Below are 22863 nucleotides of genomic sequence, written 5' to 3'. Positions count from 1 at the left end.
GTGGTGTATTTCATTGCTGTACGACACTGATGTTGAAACTCTTTTGCTCATGACACACGGTCGTAGTTTATCGCATTCGCACATCCATCCAACGTTTAGGAATTGGCCTGAATTTTATGAAAATTATTTAGTATCTTGAAAACGTAGTCTGTCAGATATTCACGTTGTTTTATAGTTTTTCAGAAAAAAAAGGGAAAAATGTCTAAATCTTAGTCGGGTTTATCCCTGAGAGCGACGGAACTAGTTTTATTCTTAATATATATTTTGGTTCTAGTATTTTTCTTTGTGATCAAGTGTAGAGACTTGAGTTGACCGTCCTGTATTTCCTATTAGCTCTGACTCAGGAGTTATGTATAGAGAGAGTACAAGTATAGTGTCATTCGTTCCATAGTTTATATCTCTCTATGACATTGCTTTCCGCATCTCAGGTCATTTACCGATTTTTTATCTCTCTGATGTCTTTATTTCTTCGTATGACTTCCAGGAATGGTTTACCAGACTCTAATATTTTACCCATTTTCAGTCAGCAGAAGCAGGTGTTAGTTAATGTTGGTTTATATTGCAGCCCATTTGCCATGTCTAATACTTCGTAAGGTTCTCCAAATTAATTTGAATCCTTAGATAGTCTTACTTCTTTGGGGAGATCCAGACTTCGTGTCGTCGTCAGATTTTGAGAGTCTGCTCATGAGTTCAGCCTCCAAGGAACTGATACAGGTACAGTAAGTAGTCCCATCTCTTGTCAGGCTGAGCCAGTGGGATGAGATGCCGCCAGTTTCATAACACAAGGACTCGTTTTCTATGGGGTCAGCTCACCCTCGACCCGCGCCTACGTTTGATTTGATTTGAACTTTTTTCGTTTTTACACGATTTTTTTTTATGTGGTGCTTTTCGAAAAGTATGTATGTATGTATATGTATATAACATCTGGGGGTATTTTTGGACTCACGGGGTAATACATAATTGACAAAAAAACTCAAATTCGTTTATTTCTTTTATTACGGATTAGATAATTGATTTAATGTCTTCGGAAAATTTAACGATTATATCTCTTGATTATTTTCTCAGCTATTATATCCAAAAATCTAACTGGTCGACGGTTTGAGGAGCGTTCTCTTTTCTCTCCTTTTTGTCGTTAATCTGTGTTGTTTTTTGTCGTTAATCTGTGTTAAATGTTTTTTTTTTAAGCAAATTTCCCTTCTGGTTGCAACTTGGTATTTCGGTGATCGGAAGCACTGCTTGTCGCCTCATTGATGGATAGGAGTTGGTGGATGTTGTGAAGGGCCTATAGGAAGGGATGGAGGAGAAGGGTTAGCGCGTTGAGGCTAGAAGCTAATACAGGAGGAGGAGGAGAAGGGTGGGTAGTATCCACGGGTGGATAGCAGACTTGCCATTAGCATCACCTTTTAAACCCAGCCTTCTTATCACCGTTGCCAGCTAACGAGCTGACCAAACGACAGTACCGTCCCGGGGGTTGGGTGGTTGGTTGGTGGTGTGGTAAGGAACGTACCTCGCGTCCAAGCGGTGGTACCAATCGATACCATCCGTCATTATGGCAGCGATTTAAACAAGGTACCATTGGACACAACCTGAACTCTCCCACAATGAACGATGTCGCAGCTCAGATTTCTCATCGTCCCACATCTACTCGCTCGCAGCGCGCGGACTCCCACCATCGGTTCCCGCAACTTCGTTAAGCGTCCAGCATTTACGCTCACTCCTGCCAGATCGTCGTGGATGGAGGCGAGGCGAGTTACAGACGATCATCGAAGTGCTGAAAAAAAAAAAGGTGTATCTCTTTTTTTTTATCTTAAAGATTGTGTTGACTTGTGGTGGTGGTGCCGTCGCCGTGGCGAGCGGTACATTACGAGAGGCATGCGAAGGGTTGTGGTAGATTTGTTGGGTGTGTGTGGGGGCCGCGTCGGGCAGGGGAAGATGGCCGTGTTATTGTTGTGAGAATACTCGACCCCCCCCCCCCCCCTCTCCTCCCCCCCTCAGCTGTCCTGCCTGCCTCTTGCTGCTGCTGTTCCTGCTGCTGACCGCTGACTGATGCTGCTGCTCCTGCTTCTGTTGGCCACTGATCGCTGCTGCTGCTGATGCGCCTGTTCTTGCTGCTCATGTTGTTTCTGCTTGCGACTTCCCGTTGCTGCTGTACTCCCAGGCGTCTGCTGTTCGTGATGTATTGCTGCTGCAGAACAATGACTGTTACTGCTGCTTGTGCCGATATTTCTGTTGCTACTGCTGTTGAATTTGTGATTCTGCTGCTCTTGTTTCTTCTGCTGTTAATGGCGACACAGACATGCTTGTGAACATGGTCGTGCATCTGCTGCTGCTGCTGCTGGGAGGGTAGGTGGATGCCGTTTATGCAGGTCCTGCTGCGTGAACCCAGTAGTTCCCACTTGATACTGTTTCAGCTGTCGCAACATGATGTTTCGATGGAATCTGACATTCTTCATTGCTTTGCTCTCTCCCGCTCTCTCTCTCTCTCTCTCTCTCTCTCTCTCTCTCTCTCTCTCTCTCTCTCTCTCTCTCTCTCTCTCTCTCTCTCTCTATCTATCTATCTATCTCTCTCTCTCTCTCTGAATGGCAGATGAATGTAGTAAATGAATGGGAGGCAGATGTGGGGTGTTTGAGACATGGAGGTATGCAAGCGAGGGGAATGATTTGGTGAAAAGAGAAGAGGTGGTGAATGCCATGCCTAAGATGAAGTATGGCAAAGCGGCTGGAGTGGATTAGATTGCCAATGAATTTTTTAAAAGGGGGTATCAGTACTGGTGACTGATCAGGATATTTACTTTATGTACGGTTCTCAGTGAAGTGGCTGCGGACTGGCGAAATGCTTTGTATAGTGCCATTATACATGGCTGAGGCAGTTAAAAGTGAGTTATGCGGTAGTGTGGTGACTTAAGAGGGTAGTGGCATGCATAGAGCAGCAGATTGAGGATGAACAGAGTCGCTTCAGGAGTGATGAAGATGTGTAGATCATGCTTTGAAGAGTCTGGGCGAGATATGCCGAGAGAAAGAGAAGGATTTGCGTGTGACAGTTTGGATCTAGAGACAACGTATCATGAGAATGATAGGGATGCTCAGTCGAAGGTATTACGAATATATGATGTGGAAGGAAACGTACTAGAAGCAGTGAGGGTGTCTATGTCTAGAGAGTATGGCGAGTGTGCGAGTAGGTAAAGAGGAAGGCGCGTGGTTCCAGGTGAAGATAGTTCTGCAGCAAGGGTGTATGATGTCACCTTGGCTGTTTAATCCGTGTATGAATAGGATGGCGAGGGACTTATATGCGAGGGTGATGGAGAAAAGGGGCGAGTTTGAAGTCTCATGGGATGAGGGAGGTTCTCGGAGATGAGTCAGTTGCTGTTTGCTGATGACACGGCTCTGGTGGCATACACGAGTGTGAAACTGCAGAAGCTGGCGTCTGAATTTGGGAGTGTATGAAGGGAGAAAGTTGAGAGTTAATAAAAGTAAGTTTAAGCGTGTAAGAGAAACAGGGTGGCTGATTGGAGTGTGAGTTTGAAAGGAGAGAATCTGGAGGAAGTGGAATGTTTCAGATGCTCAGGAGTGGACATGGCAGTGGATAGAACGATGGAAGGTAAAGTTAACCTCAGGAAGAGTGAGGGGGCTGAGGTCTTGGATGCAGTGAAGGGTATGTAGAAGGAAAGGTCTCTCTCTGTGAGGGCAAAGATGGGTATGTTTGATGGTACAGCAGTCCCATCAGTGTTGCATAGATGCGAAGCGAGGGTTTTTAATCAAAAATACGGAAGAGGTTGGATATATTGGAAATCAAACGCTTATGGACAGTTTTCGTCTTGGAATTGGCAGCTGGTTATTGGATGTTTTAGTTTGGGGTCTATTACTGTCGTAAAGAAGTGAGTGCTGAACACATTAAAGTGACATTGCATTGGCAGTGTTTTTTTTTGTTGTTGAATATTTATGATTGCGAAGCAGTTGGTGAGTTGTTCCATAGAGACTTGTTTTGTTTGTGTGCAACTTTTGATTTTGGAAGGGTGCATATAACCAAGCAACAGGGGACGTGGTTTTGGAAGGGTGCATATAACCAAGCAGCAGGGGACGTGGTTTTGGAAGGGTGCATATAACCAAGCAGCAGGGGACGTGGTTTTGGAAGGGTGCATATAACCAAGCAGCAGGGGACGTGGTTTTGGAAGGGTGCATATAACCAAGCAGCAGGGGACGTGGTTAGGGGGGTTGTGAATGAAATTTTGGTAGAGGTTACTAAGGGAGTCTTATTTTTTTTATTATTTCTTTTTTTTGTCCTTATCTAGTGCTAGTAAGTTTTAATGAGGACGATTAGTTTGTGTCTGTAAATGTTTATGGTGTGGGGAGTAAGATTCACATATTGTGTCTTGTGTGTCACACTTAGGCGTTCCTTTGAGAACTGGTTAAGCATCCATTGTTACGGGAACGTTCAGGTTGGGTTCGCTTCAGTCCATGGTCGCGAGAGCGGTGGTGAGAATGTCTGTAGGGTTGCATACAACTTGTTGTGAGGTGAGCCAGCGTTTTGATTCTGTCATGCTGCAGGATTATTGTAGCTTGAATAATAACGTCTTGGTGTTGTAATGTTATTGTGACATCATCTGCACATAAGGGGACTTTCAAACTGTGGGCTGCAGGGAGGTGATGGGAGAGGTCATGTCGGGCGCGATTGATGAGGGTTGGAGGAAACTGGTTCCTGGGGCACACCATTGTAGAGCTTAAGGATTTTGGAGGTGAAGCCTTTGTGAATGACTCTGGCTTTGGCGTCCAGCTTTGAAGTTGATACACCACTTTTTTTGTTTTGTCATCTCTTTGGAGGATGGTGTCAAATGTCTTTTATGCGAGGATGTCGAATGCTTTGTTGGTATCTGCTGCCACTAGTACTGTATGGCTGGAGTGTTGTGGCTAGTTGAAGTCATGTAGGATGTGTTGTGCGCGGCGTGTGTGTGTGTGTGTGTGTGTGTGTGTGTGTGTGTGTGTGTAGTGGTGTGGCTGGGGAGTGACTGGGTCTGAGAAGCCGTGGGATGTGGGTGAAACTGGAACATTTTGGTTGATTCTGTTGTACGTCAGGGTTTCGAAGGGTTTGGATACTGATAGCAGAACTGACGTATGGCGTTGGGAGGAATGGGATGCAGTTAGCTTGGACGGGTTCAGTTTGGCTGCTGCGCTGGTAAGCCTGGAATGGTTAAAGATGTCTTGAGTAAATTGCATTCCATTGGACGGTTAACAAGTGGTCAGGGCCATTTCCATGGGAGTTCTTTAAAAGGTTCTGATTGTATATTGAATGTCAGTTGAAGTGAAGGGTGGGTGAGCCGTTCTTTCACTGTGGATTATGTGAAAGGTTTTCCAGAGTCCTGTTCAGGAAGTGAGGGGTTGTTGTGCGCGCCAAATTTTTAAGTAGAGCTTCTTGAGTATGTTCGTGCGTCGTTTGGGGGCGAAGATGTTGTTGGTGTGGGTGAGAGGTGTTTCGTTTTGCTTAGGTGTGGATGATTGTTAAGTGTCCACAAGAGTTGGTTCCTGTTGGTTTCATTGTCCCCATCGTTAAGGAGGGAGTACCGGCTTCTTTGCTTTTCAGTGAGTAGGTTAGGTTAGTGATGGTAATGGTGAATGGCTTTGTGTGAGTTCTTTGTTACGTGAGGTCTGCGGTATGTGCGAGAAAAAGGTTGGGTTATATTATTGTTGTTGTTGTTTTCTATGCCGTTGTGGTATGTGCTTCCTGCCGACTCTGTTCGAGGTGCTGATGAGATGAGAGGTGGCATGGGTCTGTAGTGGGAAATTACCTGGGATGAAGTTATATATATATATATATATATATATATATATATATATATATATATATATATATATATATATATATATTGTGTGTGTGTGTGTGTTTGTGTGTGTGTGTGTGTGTGGTTTGTTGGTTGAAGTGTTATCAGAAGGGCGAGTGGCCAGAGGAGAGTTCGTTAACTGCTCCAGGTGGTCCTTGTTAGCATTGTTAGGGTGCAGAAGGTAATTGTCTGGTGGGGTTGGCTGGTGGTGGTGGTGGTGGGTTAGAAGTGTGTTTGGACGTTGGAAGAATGCAGTTGGCTGGATGAATGGTTCACAGTGAGGACCTTACGAGTGTTGAACCATGCTGGATGGTGGGTGTTGAAATCACCACACAGGGAGGTGTGGGGTGTGCTGGTCAGGGTCTGTATTTTGGAGAGCGTATCTGCATGGGGAAAATGGCAAGAGGAGGTATGGAGATAGAGTCTTGGTTAGGTTGTGGTAAGTGTTGGACAGCTTTATCTTTTATGGGTTGTATTTCAAGGGTGTTGTCGCTATTTGTGATCTGTCCCATGCCTGAGGTAGCAAGTGTCTGTGAAGAAGGTGCTCTCATGCATAATTCGCCTGAGTCCTCCACCTTGGCCTTGTTTTCTGTCTTAAAGCTGTCTAGTTATACCAGGGCGGGAGGATGGGTCTGGGCGTATATTATGTTCCTTCTTGGAGAAGATTGAGTACTTTCGTGCTTTTGATTTTGATCCCATTGGTGTCAAGATCTTTGTTACTTAGGTTTCAGCCCAGTTTTAGGGTTGTGTCTTTTTTTTTCCCTTAAGTTTTTTTTTTTTTTTATCTTTGCGCTGGAAGTGCGAGTGCTAGCGTGCGTGGAAGTGCGAGTGCTTGCGTGCGTGCTTTGGATGTTTATGTTCAAGTGATTGCAGCACGTCCGTAACTCCATGTAGCCCTCGGTGGATGAGTGATGTGCATCCCCAAACTTCAGCCAAAGAGTAACTCGCGTCCGAAAGAGACAGCTGTTTACATTTTAGTAATACTCTCTGGTGATGGGGGAGTTGGCCGTGTGGCCAGGTGTACTTTAGGGGGTTCCAGGGTTCGGGTCCAGGTCATCGACTTGCATCAGCAGTCGAGCGATGGTAGCGGCCAGCCAGGATATTCCCTCCCCCCCCATCCCTCTCATCAGTGCAAGAGTGTGTGACTGTACAGAGTGTTCAGGTTCGACCTTTGGTCCTACTCAGCGGCTGGGGATGGCCCGAAGGCTCCTTTAAGGAAGGCAGGACGGCTGTTGGAGAGATCCAGGCTGGTTAGCGCGTCCGGGAGCTGGCTTCTCATCGCGCTCCTGCAACTGGTTCGTCCACTCGAACTGGAAGTGTCGCGCGACACACTGACTGAGCCCATCTGTGTGTGTCTGTGTGTGTGTGTCTGTGTGTGTTTCTTTATTTATTTACTTTATGATAGCCTATAATAGCCTCAGAACCAGTATCCGTAAGTGAGTTCTGGTGTTACCCAGGACCTCTCTCTCTCTAAAGGCTCCTGCAACCCAAGACTGCGCTACTTCCAGTAGCAGGGAAATGTAGACTACGTTTGTCAGTAGGAAGTTCTTTGCCGAGACTATACACCCCAGTGATACAGTCTCGCCAAAGGTGACTTTTCACTGGCTGTGTAACCGCTGTGTATCCTCTTGCAGGCGGACACCGGTGACACACACACACACACACACACACACACACACACACAGATATACACACACACACACACATATATATATATATATATATATATATATATATATATATATATATATATATATATATATATATATATATATATATATATATATATATATTCATATTATTACTCTTGTGATGAAACCTTGCCACTCTCATCCTCCCTTACCCCACACCACTAAGAACACCCTCTCCCCCACCTCACGAAGAACACCTCCTCCCCCACACCACTGACAACACCACCCCCTCCCCTCCCAAGCCATACAGCACCCAAGTCTTTTCCATTGTGTATGGCATAATATCATCAGCTGAGGAGCATAGGTATCGATTAGCACAGCTCGGGCGGTTTTGTGGAACTGCGGACTTTACGGCCTGGCATTGTGTGTATCGTAGGAATTGTGGGATTTTGTTAATACGGGGCGAAAAAGGTGGCTACTGGCTACTGTGGTAGGCACGGAGGGGTGGGGGGGAGGGGGGGTGTGGCCGACCACAGCACGGAGGGGGGAGAGATGTGGCTGACCACAGCACGGAGGGGGAGAGATGTGGCTGACCACAGCACGGAGGGGGAGAGATGTGGCCGACGCGATCTGGCTGTGGTTAATGTGGTTGTGTAAATTGTGTGTCGGACGATGCTGCTGGTCGTGTGAACCTGGAAGTGGGGGAAATGGACAGCTACTGATGGGAGATTCTCTTTCGGTAAAGATTGCTTTGTAGTGATGATGGTGGCTGGTGTGTGTCGTGCTTTGTAGTGATGATGGTGGCTGGTGTGTCGTTCTTTGTAGTGATGATGGTGGCTGGTGTGTGTCGTGCTTTGTAGTGATGATGGTTGGTGTGTCGTGCTACTGGCAACACTGTCTTGATAATGGAAAATGGGGGTTGGTTGGTTGGTGGTTTTAGGGGGTTAGTGGATGAGGCAGAGTGGACTGACTGACTATAGAAGGGTACCCCCGAACTGGCGAGCCGTGAGGCAGAGTGGGCTGGCTGGCTGTAAGCAGTCAGTAACCCTCATCAGAGCCTCGTGAATGAGTCGTAGTTTCCGTACCGTTGTGAGGCAGAGTGGGATGATTGTTAAGATTACCGCTGTTACTCGGATGTGAGTGAACCATAGTGGGCCCGGATAGTCTTATCCGGTGTTCCCGCTTTAGTTCGTGGCTGTTGTGACGATAGCAGGGGCTGTGTGGCTGTAGAGGAACCACTGTACACGTGTGGAGTACACATACACACACGGGTTCGCATCATAGGCGCGGCAGTCGGCCCACACCCAACCCAGGTGTTCACGCTCCACTTGGGTCTAGTCGATAAACGGGTACTTGGCTTAGGATGGGTTATTTGTTTGTTTGTATATATATATATATATATATATATATATATATATATATATATATATATATATATATATATATATATACATACAGGAAAGGATCACAATTTTGCGCGTGATTAAGTATATTCCTATGAGTCCACGGGGAAAATGAAACGCGATAAGTTCCCAGGTGCACTTTCATGTAATAATCACATCATCAGGGGAGACGCAAAAGAGAAATATAAGTCAGTTGATATACATCGAAGAGACGGAGGGAGGACGAAAGTGCACTTGGGAAGTTATCGTGTTTCATCATTTTTCCCGTGGACTCATAGGAATATATATATATATATATATATATATATATATATATATATATATATATATATATATATATATATATATATATATATATATATTCTTTTTCTTTCATACTATTCGCCATTTCCTGCGTTAGCGAGGTAACGTTAAGAACAGAGGACTGGGCCTTTGAGGGAATATCCTCACTTGGCCCCTTCTCTGTTCGTTCTTGGGGGGGGGGGGGAAACGAGAATGGAGGATTTCTAGCCCCCTGCTCCCTCCCCTTTTAGTATGTATATACATACATATATACATACATACATATATACACACACACGTAGAGACGGGGCAACATAAATGTAAAACTCTCTCCCCGTAACACGCAAATAGTAAATACACACCCACACACACACACACACACACACACACACACACACACACACACACACACTGTAGTAGGAACAATCATGATGATCCAGGAAGCATCGAGACACTAAATTCCTTAGAGGTGTTGAAGTACCAACTATGGTGATTTCAATTCCAAAGAGAAAAACTGGGAGACTTTGGATGATCCTGGAATGATCTGGCTGGAAATAAGCATCGGGAATCAGGGTGAGAGGGACTTAGGAAGCCGACATGTACTTTAACTTGCTGCCTGAGTTCCATCTCATGATATATTGCTCAGGATGCAAACTGTCTGCTGGCAATTATTAGTACACGGGTAAGGTAATGTTCAGCAAACCTTTCACATCTTACGTTAGGCCAGAACTAGATTATACTTCTCATGTCTGGTCACCGCTGTTTAAAGAAACGTAAAAGAGCTGATGGAGAAGGACCGAGAAGAGGACGACAAAGATGGTAGTACTCGCATTACGACAGCTGAGTTGCGGTGAGATGCTGGAGGCCATAATATGTACATGATGGAAGAGAGAAGATTAAGGGATGACTCGATTATAGCCTTCCAGTTTGATGAAGTCAACAGCGAGCACTGTTGCGAAAGATGCCAGAGATAGAAGCGACCAGAGACCACGACGTGAAGCTGAGCGAGAGACTCGTTAGACCAAGACGTGGAGACGTACTTTTTAAAGACACCGTAGTCGATGAAGACGGAATAAACCTCAGACACGTGAACTGTGAAATGCGAACAACAAACGTGCAGAGGCTTCAAACGATCTGTTGACTGAGGATGTTCAAAGACATGATGCCCAACAACTGCACAACTCCTCCTTCCCTGTGGTGTACACATAGGTAATCACTTCACACACACACACACACACACACACACACACACACACACACTCTCACACAGAGGCCGGGGCACCCGCATCACCTCCCCTCCCTTCTCTCATCTCCCCTCACCTCACAAGCCACCTTAGCAAGCGTCCCCTCTTTCCACCCCTTGGCCCGCATGCCTGCTGAATGGGGGTAAATGCCCGTGAATAGGTGCCATGAATTATCCCAGATCCAGGATCACTTATAGGAAGTGACTCAGTCACCCCAGCAGCACCGGAGACTGACATACTTTATATGTATATATGACTTTTCCCCTCTCACTTTATACGTATATATGACTTTTCTCTCTCACTTTATACGTATTTGTGACGCTTCTCTCACTTTATACATTCTTATGACTTTTCTCTCTCACTTTATACGTATATATGACTTTTCCCCTCTCACTTTATACGTATATATGACTTTCTTCTCTCACTTTGTACGCATATGTGACTTTTCTCTCTCTCACAATATACGTGTTTGTGACGCTTCTCTCTCACTTTATACATTTTTATGACTTTTTCCTCTCACTTTATACGAGTATATGACTTTTCTCTCTCACTTTAAACGTTTATATGACTTTTTCCTCTCACTTTATACGTATATGTGACTTTTCTCTTTCACTTTATACGTATATATGACTTTTCTCTCATTTTATACGTATATATGACTTATTTTATATTTGTATATGACTATTCCCTCTCACTTTATACGTATATGTGACTTACTTTATTCGTATATATGACTTCTCTCTCTCTCTCACTTTATACGTATATATGACTTTGTCACTTTATATATCTAAATGTGACTTTTTTCACTTCATATGTCTATATGATTTTTCTCTGTCACTTTATATGTCTGATGTGATTTTTTTCTTTCACTATATGTCTAATGTGACTTTTTTCTTTTACTTTATATATGTCTAATGTGACTTTTTTCTTTCACTTTATATATGTCTAATGTGACTTTTTTCTTTCACTTTATGTAACTGTATGACTTTCTCTTTCATTTCAATTGTGTTTGACTTTTTTTCACTTTATATGGCTCTATGACTTTTGTCTTTCACTTTATATGTTTATATGACTTTTGTTTTTCACTTTGTACATCTATATGACTTTTGTCTTTCACTTTTATATGTCTATAAGACTGACTTTTTCTATCACTTTGTGTGTCTTTATGACTTTTTCTTTCACTTTATCAGTCTATGACTTTTTTCTTTAACATTATATATCTGTGGAGTTTTCACTTTGTCTGTATGACTCTTTTCTTTTACTTTACACGTTTACATGACTCATATGACTTTTCTTTCACTGTTATATGTTCATATAACTTTTCTTTCACTGTTATATGTTCATATGACTTTTTTCTTCTTCTTTTGCTCACTGCCTGTTAGTCTGGTATTTATCTCAATTTATCTCATGCACTTATGAAGTGATTTATTTTTGTACACACACACACACACACACACACACACACACACACACACACACACACACACACACACGCACACACACACGCACACACACACACAAATCGCTACCATCTTAAAAGTATAATTATTTCGATTATACTCTGATGGGGCTTTATGATAATTACATACGGGCCTCCGTGGTAAAGTGGTTAGTGTTACTGACCATGAGTCAGGACGGGGCCAGCTCAGTGTCGGACCCGCATGGGTTCGAATCTTGGGCGTGACAGTCGGCCTACACGCAGCCCAGGTGTTCATCATCCCATCAAAGCGGGTCGATAAATGGGCACCTGGAATGAGGTTAGGGTGTGTGTATGTGCATACTTACGTGCATAAGGTTAAAGGCATGGCACTTAATATACAGGTTAAGAGACTGGGCCGCACGAGTATAAAACTGTCTTCCCTTAAGATACAAATAGTAATCACACACACACACCCCACACACACACACACACACACACACACACACACACACTGCAGACGTTCACAATATGATCGTCTGTCAGTGTGTATGTAGGAGTGCCTCGTCTTGCACCACACTGTAGGACTCGGGAGAAACTAAGAAGTAAACACACTTTTGCATTCCTCTCGTAAAGACTGTATTTGCCGAGAGCCTCTGGTAAGGTATATACAGGAGAGAGAGAGAGAGAGAGAGAGAGAGAGAGAGAGAGAGAGAGAGAGAGAGAGAGAGAGAGAGAGTGGATTTGATCAATAGACACATTATCTACCAGGCTGAGCCAGGGAAGCCAGCAAGATGATGCCATTAGCCACAACCACACCTTCTGCTGAGTCTGTATGGCGGCGCCCCCCCCCCACACCCCCCCATCACATCGTAACCCCACCTCTCCAACCCTCACGCACCACCCTCCCCCTCCAGACCCTCTCCACACCCTCCCTCCCTTCCATAAACCCACCCCACCCTCCCTCAAACTCATCCTCACCATACACTCCCTCATTCCCATACCCCCATCTTCCATCACCCCCCCCCCCCCTGCCTTGTCACACATCTCCTTCCCTTTACTTTATATTTCGACCCCTCCCTAGTAACTAACCCCCACATCTTCTCCCTTTACCTCCCCTCACCTCCTCTCCCGGCATCTCCCCTCACCCTTCACTTTCCCCGTCACATCCCTTCATCCTCCTCGTCTTTTCACCTCACTCCCACCTCCCCCTCGCCCTCCCGCCGCACCACCTCCCCCTTCCCCGTCACCTCCCCTTCTCCCTTCCCCTCCCGTCAACTCTTCTTGCTCTCCTATCTCTCCTTCCCCTTACCGTCACGTCTTGCCTTACGCATCACCTCCCCTTACTTTCCTTCCCTCCCATCATCTTACCCTCGTTCGTTCCAGCACTTCCTCCTCCCTCCCTGCCTACAGTACCTATCACCTCCCTTTGCCTATATCCCCCTCCCCTGTCACCACAAAGTAACCCCTTCCCTTCACCGTCATCGCCCTCAGACCCCTCCACCTTCCCTCCCCCTACGCTTCACCCTCACCATAGGCAACCATCGACGGAAGGGGGGAGAGGGAAGGTTACACGCTACCCTCCCAGGCATCAGGAGGGGTTTAGTGACTGTAGCGATGTGTGAGCCAGCACTGCAGTGGTTGTCAGGTTCTCTTCCCAGGCCCAGGTTGTTTTAATGTTGCGCTCCACATAAACGTAGGTTCTTGGTATTAACTCCACCACACACACACACACACACACACACACACACACACACACACACACGACTGTTTTTTCTTCGTCTTAACTTTACCAGCGGTGAGCCGTTGCCATGCCTCATGGCAGAATCTCCGTCATGCATACCCACGGGTAGGCATTCCACCCTCCTCCCCTCAGCAGTCACTTCCTTTCTCCGTTAACTCCTCCTCACCCCCCACACACCCAGGTAAGAAAAAGAGAGGTTAGGTGCGCGGCGTGTGGAGGGAAAAGATGTCAAGTTTAGCCCGATGACTTAGTTTTAACGAGACAGAAGTAAAACCGGCAGTCATGACACGGAGGGTGTGAGATGGGGTCCGCGGGCATCACCTCAGCACTCCTTCAGGTCTGGAGGGTTGTGCATCCCTGGGTGGTTGTTGTCTACAACCAGATAACACAGAGGGTGTGAGATGGTTTCCGGGCACCACCTCAACTGGAAGAGGGAGAAAGGAGAGGAGGAGTCTGGCCTGCGTGAGGTTACACGGCGAGTGAAAAGTCACCTAGAGCGAAAGCTGTACCACCGTCAGTTGACGAAACTAAGCACAGGCTTGTCACTGAACGTTTCACTTCAAAGGAGTCCAGCCTTTCCCTGCTGTTTTGCGTAGTTTAGCTTTGGAGCTACCAGAGCCCCATATGAAAGGGGTCAATGAGTCAAACGAGGACCCTGTCAGAAAGGAGTCCTGAGACGATTTATATATATATATATATATATATATATATATATATATATATATATATATATATATATATATGTATGTATATATATTTTTTTTCATACTATTCGCCATTTCCCGCATTAGCGAGGTAGCGTTAAGAACAGAGGACTGGGCCTTAGAGGGAATATCCTCACCTGGCCCCCTTCTCTGTTCCTTCTTTTGGAAAATTAAAAAAAAAAACGAGAGGGGAGGATTTCCAGCCACCCGCTCCCTCCCCTTTTAGTCGCCTTCTGCGACACGCAGGGAATACGTGGGAAGTATTCTTTCTCCCCTATATATATATATATATATATATATATATATATATATATATATATATATATATATATATATATATATACATTTCCCTGGGGTTAGGGGAGAAAGAATACTTCCCACGTATTCCCTGCGTGTCGCAGAAGGCGACTAAAAGGGGAGGGAGCGGGTGGCTGGAAATCCTCCCCTCTCGTTTTTTTTTTTAACTTTCCAAAAGAAGGAACAGAGAAGGGGGCCAGGTGAGGATATTCCCTCTAAGGCCCAGTCCTCTGTTCTTAACGCTACCTCGCTAATGCGGGAAATGGCGAATAGTATAAAAAAAAAAATATATATATATATATATATATATATATATATATATATATATATATATATATATAATGTATATAACTTACTATATAAACCAACATTTTGACTCATATTGGTTTGACATTGGCTACAAATTACATCCCAAACATTTTCTCGACTCGGCTTATAATTTTGGCAGAATGTTTTTTTTACATTGTTCGACGTAAAGAGCCATTTGTGAAGTTTTTTTTTTTTTTTGAAGTATTACCCTATTGTGAGAACTTGCTTAATGTTCCTGTTGTTTCATGAGTATCAGATATTCGTATATTCTTCAGCAGTTTTAAGACGGTCAGTCTTATAAAAAAAAAAAGGTTTTTAACCTTTCAGAGGGGCTGTGTGTATAATATCCCCTGTAAAGTGTGTGTGATCAGTTTTGCATTGGTCAGACTGGTAAGGTTTCTAAGTATCTATGTTAGACATGAAGATAATTAGGTATGGTCAAGGTTAATTACTCAGCAATGGATAGAGATATTGTTGAATCGTCTCTTATCAAACATAGTCACGATAGTAACATGAATCAAAATGTTAGTTTATAGAAATCAGATAACTTTATAAGTGAATTCTTTATATATATATATATATATATATATATATATATATATATATATATATATATATATATATATATATGTTTCCCAGAGCATAGGTTAACCTGAGCTTGTAACCTGAAGAGAGGTGAGGTCATCGAGGGTGACCTGTGCACCAATCCTTTCACCTGTTTCTTGATTGATTAGCCGGCCACGCCCACAGTGGCGGATGGTATAACATATTTTGGTTCTGTCTATCTTTACTCTGTCCTGACGTTGTAATTATACGAAAGCGCTTGATTCTTAAGTATTTTTCACTTGCCTGTGGTTTTCCCTGTATATTATGTACACTCGGTGCTTATGTGTTATATATATATATATATATATATATATATATATATATATATATATATATATATATATATATATATATATATATATATTTTTTTTTTTTTTTTTTCTTTATACTTTGTCGCTGTCTCCCGCGTTTGCGAGGTAGCGCAAGGAAACAGACGAAAGAAATGGCCCAACCCCCCCCCATACACATGTACATACGCACGTCCACACACGCAAATATACATACCTACACAGCTTTCCATGGTTTATGAGTCCACTCATAGGAATATACTTAATCACGCGAAAAATTGTGATCCTTTCCAATATATATATATATATATATATATATATATATATATATATATATATATATATATATATATATATATATATTGGAAAGGATCACAATTTTTCGCGTGATCAAGTATATTCCTATGAGTGGACTCATAGGAATATATATATATATATATATATATATATATATATATATATATATATATATATATATATATATATAAAGCTATTATGAATATGCTGGTGAAACAGGATGATATTGTTATGTCTAATGTCTTAGGCAAAAAATGCTGTTGATTATGAATATAAAGACGCAAGTTCCTCGATGAATGTCCGAGTGACGCACTACCAGACCTGTGAGTGGCACTGGTTAACACGACGCACTGTACAGGACCAACATGGTCGTGTTGAAGACGATCTGTGATGCATTCTCAATATTCGACTTGTGACGGAGCGGAACGTTTGGTTTGTATGGTGTCGATCAACATTACGTGAGAACACCTGATGGGTTATATAAAGATGTTGATTACATATCTATTGTTGCTAAGCTAAACGTTCAAGGCTACGGTAGTGATGACTGTGATGTGAATTGTTGATCACTGTTGTCGAAATGATAACCGCCTCTATCAGTGAGATGTCGGGGCATAGTGTTGGAGTTTACCGCCAGGAGAGGGGAAGGGGGGGGAGTTGACCACTAGGAGGCAGGGACGGGGAGGAACCGGGGAGTGAGGGGCATTTGAGGGAGGGAGTAGATCACCAGGAGGGGGAGAGAGGTGATCACCAGGAGGGAGGGAGTAGATCACCAGGAGGGGGAGAGAGGTGATCACTAGGAGGGAGGGAGTAGATCACCAGGATGGAGGAAGATGACCACCGGGAGGAGGAAACTTCTTCCCTGTTCCCCGTGGGATGTTTAAGCCAAGGAGCTTAACCCTGACAGATCCTCGAGGTACATAGAGTGTAGTCCCGCCGTGTGTCGGGTAACACCTGCAGAGAGAGAGAGAGAGAGGAGAGAGAGAGAGAGAGAGAGGGTTCGACCCTTGAACACGATGTCGCGACCCTTGAGCAATACGGTTTCTGACCCTTTGAACCCAGTGGTGCCACCTTTCAAAAGGCCATGTCAGCCACCGCGCCATCATACCCAATTTTCGTACCGTCAGTCGTGTTCAGGGATCGGACCAGTGGCACTGACAGACGCTAGTCACTGCCTCCACCGCCATCAGTGACTGTGACAGACGCAAGACACTGCCTCTACCCACACCAGTGAAGGACTTTAGGCACCGCCATCACCGGTGACAGTGACAGACGCAAGACACTGCCTCTGCCTTCACCGGTGACAGTGACAGACGCTGGACACTGCCTCCATCAGTGACAGTGACAAACGCTGGGCACTGCCTCCACCACCACCAGTGCCAGTGTTGTTAATTACCAGGAGGACGCCAAGCTCAGTGTTGCCAAGCTTGGCAGTAACAGTCGTACTCTTCATGAGGCCGCTGATGGTGGTGGAGACAATATATATATATATATATATATATATATATATATATATATATATATATATATATATATATATAATGGAAAGGATCACAATTTTGCGCGTGATCAAGTATATTCCTACGAGTCCACGAGGAAAATGAAACACGATAAGTTCCCAAGTGCACTTTCGTGTAATAATCACATCATCAGGGGAGATACATGAGAGAAGTATAACAGTTGATATACAACGAAGAGAGTAGATAGGACGCCATTTGGTAAACATGTGATTGTCCAAGACAGACAACGCTCGTTGTCTGTCTTGTATTTTAGACTCTTTAGAACACTGCTGTTAAACTCCTTAGAACGCCAAAAATATAATCCCATTTCAGAACGTTCGAATTGCGCGTTTCTCCCGTTCGTGTTTGTCTGTCGTTTGTTTGTCTTTACAGTTCCAGTGTTCTCTGATTTCTTTTTTTTTTTCCCTTTAACCATATGAAATAAGTGACGTGGTTATAAGTGTGCACCATTCAAACCCAACTCGACTCACCAGGTTATTTACTACGTGCACACCCGAGCATGGCGGAGGGGATGAGAGCCAGGTTTTCCTCACGAGCTAGAGCGGTTGATACCGTCTTGTCCGACCGGTCGCCATTCATCCTGCTCTCCTCTCACACACACACAACCCCGACTCTGCCCGTACACAACCAGCCATCATTCCACCCTTGTCTCAAAGTCCTCTGGCTTCCTCAGCCTGTCCACACTCATTCCTCCATTCCCGTAAGAATTTCGTACCTTCAAGTCATACATATTTGTTTATAAATCATAAAGCCCTTGGTAGTGTGTTGCTGCTGCTGATAAATTCAAGCCATGATCTTCGTTAGTTACTGCTGCTGGTACCGCTGCCCACCACAGCCACAATTACCACTGCCTACCTCCGGTACTCCACCACCATCGTCTGTTTAACACCATCAACATCATCATAGTCATTTATCAACTTCCCCCCCCATTACTACACCAACACTCTAAACACCATTGATACCTCAGTTATCACTACTTAAAGTCACAACCCTCACTGCTTACTCCTCCGGCACTATCACCATCACCACCATTATCACTATCCACACAAACCCTACCACCATTATCACTATCCACACAAACCCTACCACCATTACCAGTACCGTCTCCATTATCATCACTATCACCATGGCAGCTCACGTCTCCATTAACGCCACTGTTCCTGCCGCAGTCACCATTATGACTGCTACCACCACTGACACCACTACCATCACTAACGCCACCATTACCACCACTGACAGTACGACCACGACCGCGACCAAGCACCATTATCATCACCACCACCACTTCACCCCTCTCCCCTCACGCGCATCCCTCCATTACTGATGGTCTCTGATTCCTCATTGCCCACCGTCCGTTTTTCATGACGATATATTTATTTTCAAATGATTTTATGGTCATTACAGTATATCTGCACATGTTTTAAAACGACAGTATGTCTGCCTTGAATTGAAAAAAAAGAATAAAAAACAAAGTAGAGTGATGCGAATTAAGTTCAGTACGTATGTGTTCCAGCTCGGCTTTTTCATAGTTATATATATATATATATATATATATATATATATATATATATATATATATATATATATATATATATATATATATATTATGTAATTCATTACAAAGAGGCTTATGGGAAAATCATGAAAAATTAATTTGCTGGCACGCATGCGCGTTAACTCCCGTCCCAGTAAATGGTTAGAGATCAGGTAACAATAGAGATACAGTCTTTGAGAGAGAGAGAAAGATGAATACATTTTAGTTCCTCAGCAGATTGGACTATGTGGACGTGGGACAGATCTTGGAGAAGAGGAAGCGATCAACAGGAGGGTAAAACACACACACACACACACACCCTAGCTTATACCTACAACCCATTGTATCGACCGGTCCCAAGGGAAGGTTGAACAGCTGGGTGGACTATGGATCGGCTGTCGAGACCAGGATTCGAACTTTTAGGGGGTATGATCCCATGCAGCCCATGCATGAGTGACAATCAGTAATGCTATAACCGCTACACCACGGAGGTCCGCGTGTGTGTGTCTCTGATTTCTTATATGCACAAAGATACATACTTATGAATTCACAAGTATGACATACCCAATATATATATATATATATATATATATATATATATATATATATATATATATATATATATATATATATATATATAATATAATATAATATAAACAAATACAGGCTGCAGTCTATATTGTGATAAGATTGCTAATGGGTTTACGAGCGTAGTTATGTGGGGTAAAAGCGGGTAGAAATGTAGCATGGGGAAGCTAGTAAGTCAGCAGTGCGGTGTCCAGCACATAGTGAAGGTAACGGCAGCAAGTGCTTTGAAACGTCCGCGCTCCGCCACACCAACAGGTTCGAGGACAGTGTGCGCGCGCACCCTAGCTCCTCCCTCGGGCTTTAGTCCCGCCCACCTTCACCCCCCGCTGTTTGATGTACGATGCTCAACTTCTGCTTTTTATATCATTACTTTAATGATATACGTCTGTAGTTCAGGCATTATTTTTGTAATTATATAAAAGATTAATTTAGTGCATGGAACTTGTATACGTAGTTTGGTTAATTTTTGGGAGAGCAAAGGAACTTATCGCTCAGCTGCCAACTTGGACGACTCCCACAACTGACGAGTCAACTCTTGTTGTCGTTATTGTCAAATTTCAAGGCATCAAACCTGATGCTGCATCAAACAAGTGTCTGATTTGTGTATTTCCTTATTTAATGCTTTACAGAACAAAATCATGTTTGTTGATAGTTCAGAAGACATAAATACTTTGCAGACAGAACTGGGATTGTTGTGGGGGCGAGTATAATGCTTCTATCGCAAACTCCTTTTAAGGTACTTTTTTCTAAAAAATAAATGTATTATAATGATTTATATGATATTCTAAAATACATATATTAGTATGGATAGCAACGTTGTAATTGTAATTATTTCAGCGTGCGTTTGTTCTTAATATTTGAATAAAATTGACTAACTTCATTAGTGACCAGAAGCTCTTAAGAACTAGATTAGACGTCGACGATAAAGCTAGGATAACCCTTTTGACCTGATAACAAAAACAAAATTAAACTCGACAGTACTGTGTGTCCTCCATCCTGAGCAATCAGTCCTCGAAATTACTCATCTGCACAGAAATACTCTTATGTTAATATTTCATATAGCCATTCATGTCTTAATTTAAAGTAGTCAAGTTAAAATATTCCTAACCCTGAGTGCGGAGGTACACGGACGTCACTATCCAGCTTCCGCGGCAGGAGAGCAACTGAACATATCGACATCTCGCATAATACTGAACATCTCCGACCATGGTAGGTGATGTGTCCGCTAGCGTGTGATCCCTCTCTCTACACACACTACAAATGAACCATTATTTACATGACCTTTCACGATCTACGCGGCCTATTGCCTTGCATATGTATATAGTAAGTTCCTTAGTTCATGGATTGATCCAGCAGCTCATATTAATGACACAAAATTAGGTTATAGTTGAAAGTCCGAAGGTATTTAGCATGGATCCGCGAGTAGGCGTGGCAACGGAAGCGGTAGTAACCAATGAGCGCTCAGTCTAACGTCCCCTACCTGAGGCTGTCTCCGACTCCCCTCACTCCCTCAGTCATGTAGGAGCTGCGAGTTTGATAGTACGCACTTTTTCGCGCTCCTCATTTGAAACCTCAAGGTGCTACCTACTTAGTCAGTAACATTACGTATGCTACAGTTAAGTGTAGGTTTCGTGTGGAGTCTTTTGTACTGCAGTGAACCCTGAAAGACATACAACAGCAACACAACTCCGCAACATATTAACTGTAGTGGTCCAGGGGATTGAAATTTAAGCGGAGTCGCTACTGTGACTGTGATCAAGTGTAACACTAATTTTTCAGTGTTGAAATAACTTCGAGACAACGAACCAACCTGGAACAACGTTACCTCTATACCCAAGACTGCAGAATCCGATCTGGACTCCAAACGATTTTTAAGTGCCGCTGTTGTGTACAATTGGATACCCCTGGACAGAGCCTACCAACCTTTAGTGACCTGTCCAGCCTTCTGCCACACTGCCAAATTATCACCAAAACCACCATGATTGACCTGAAGTGACCGTGTATCATATTTCCTAGTCGGTGCCACCTTAACCTCAGCTCTCCGCTCTCCTTTCAAAACTTGACCTGTTTTGCCTTGTAGGGCCTCCTAGCAGCAGCCCAAATTGACCACTGGCGACCGGAGGTAGCTCAGGTCACATGCGACGACGGCTCTTCCGGTGTAAACTTAACTGACACGCCTTGTGAAGGTCTGGTCTGGTTTGATCATTAAAGTTGTGGTGGCGGGAGAGTGCGCGCTGTAGTGCCGTCGGACATGTGGACCGCTTGGTAACGTAGTGACCATCCAGCTAACAAGTGGTGGTTGTGAGCACCATGGCCGGCGTCAGCACCATGTACGCCCCATCCACCTACAGCGACTCACTCAGACTCTGGAATTTTGCCGGCGTCTTCAACTGCCTCTGTAAGTCACTTACAAAAATCTGTATTTACTTATCTTGGATGTGTGTTATCTACTTGTGTGGAAATTTAAAAATCTGAAATGATCCAGAAAAAGTATACTAGAGAGTACCTTTCACGTTAGACATCCTAAACACCTTCATTGTGTAAGTTTGTAACTCAAGTAAATACATGCTTTTCAACAGCGGTTGAACCCCGGCATCGTTGCATATAAATTCCTAGACTTACGAGATGTCTTGAAGGGATTTTCTGTCGATCCAAATGTGTATATACCTGTGCCATTATTTGTACACAAGTTATGGTTTAGTCATCTCTTTGTATGATTATTTTGAATTGCTGAATTGGTTGCTTCGGTCTATCATTGATGAATATTGGGTACCCTGCAAAGAAAGTCTGTGGGAGAACCTCTCCTGTGTTAGCCAACAAGGCGAGCTAACCTGTTCCCTCGTCTCGTCCCTCCCTCCCTACCACTCTCTCTGTGTCTTGTCTCTCAGTCATACACACACACAGTATTGACTCCCTTCAGGCAAGCCCCTCGCCGGCCGCCATCCTCCCTCTGCTGTAGATCACTACACTATTATCTTAGGAGCGAGTTGGGGCCCACCTGTGAACTGTCCATCTTGTTCATGAGCACGTTTGTCATAGTCTGGGTTTCGTCAGGGACCGTAAGACGGCACTTGAAGGTACGTGACTAGTACGAATACGACAAGGGTTTATTTAAGCTTTGATAGGGAGTAGAGGGGTGGTGTTTATGGCAACGGAAACACTAATTTACAGCGTCTTGTGATAAGGATGA

General features: G+C 43.9%; 1 protein-coding gene and 1 long non-coding RNA gene across 4 annotated transcripts in view; one reads left to right on the top strand and one right to left on the bottom strand.

The window, feature by feature from the left end:
• Positions 1 to 978: 978 nt before the first annotated feature.
• Positions 979 to 20865, bottom strand: LOC139753612 (uncharacterized). The gene is made up of 2 exons (XR_011713737.1): positions 20782 to 20865; positions 979 to 1771 (listed from the first exon to the last, which is right to left on the bottom strand). It is a non-coding gene; the product is annotated as an uncharacterized lncRNA (long non-coding RNA).
• A 320-nt stretch (positions 20866 to 21185) lies between these two features.
• Positions 21186 to 22863, top strand: part of LOC139753850 (zinc finger E-box-binding homeobox protein zag-1-like) — a 30845-nt gene continuing 29167 nt past the window's right edge. For all 3 annotated transcript variants that reach the window (XM_071670783.1, XM_071670784.1, XM_071670785.1), the window contains exon 1: positions 21186 to 22071. In XM_071670783.1, coding sequence (XP_071526884.1) covers positions 21984 to 22071 — 88 coding nt within the window. In that variant the 5' untranslated portion in view covers positions 21186 to 21983. The remainder of the gene's footprint in view (positions 22072 to 22863) is intronic.

This window comes from Panulirus ornatus, chromosome 15 (genome assembly GCF_036320965.1).
Source record: "Panulirus ornatus isolate Po-2019 chromosome 15, ASM3632096v1, whole genome shotgun sequence".
Lineage (NCBI taxonomy): Eukaryota > Metazoa > Arthropoda > Malacostraca > Decapoda > Palinuridae > Panulirus > Panulirus ornatus.
The sequence above is the reverse complement of the archived record's forward strand: the minus strand, read 5'-3'. Positions and strand labels throughout refer to the sequence as shown.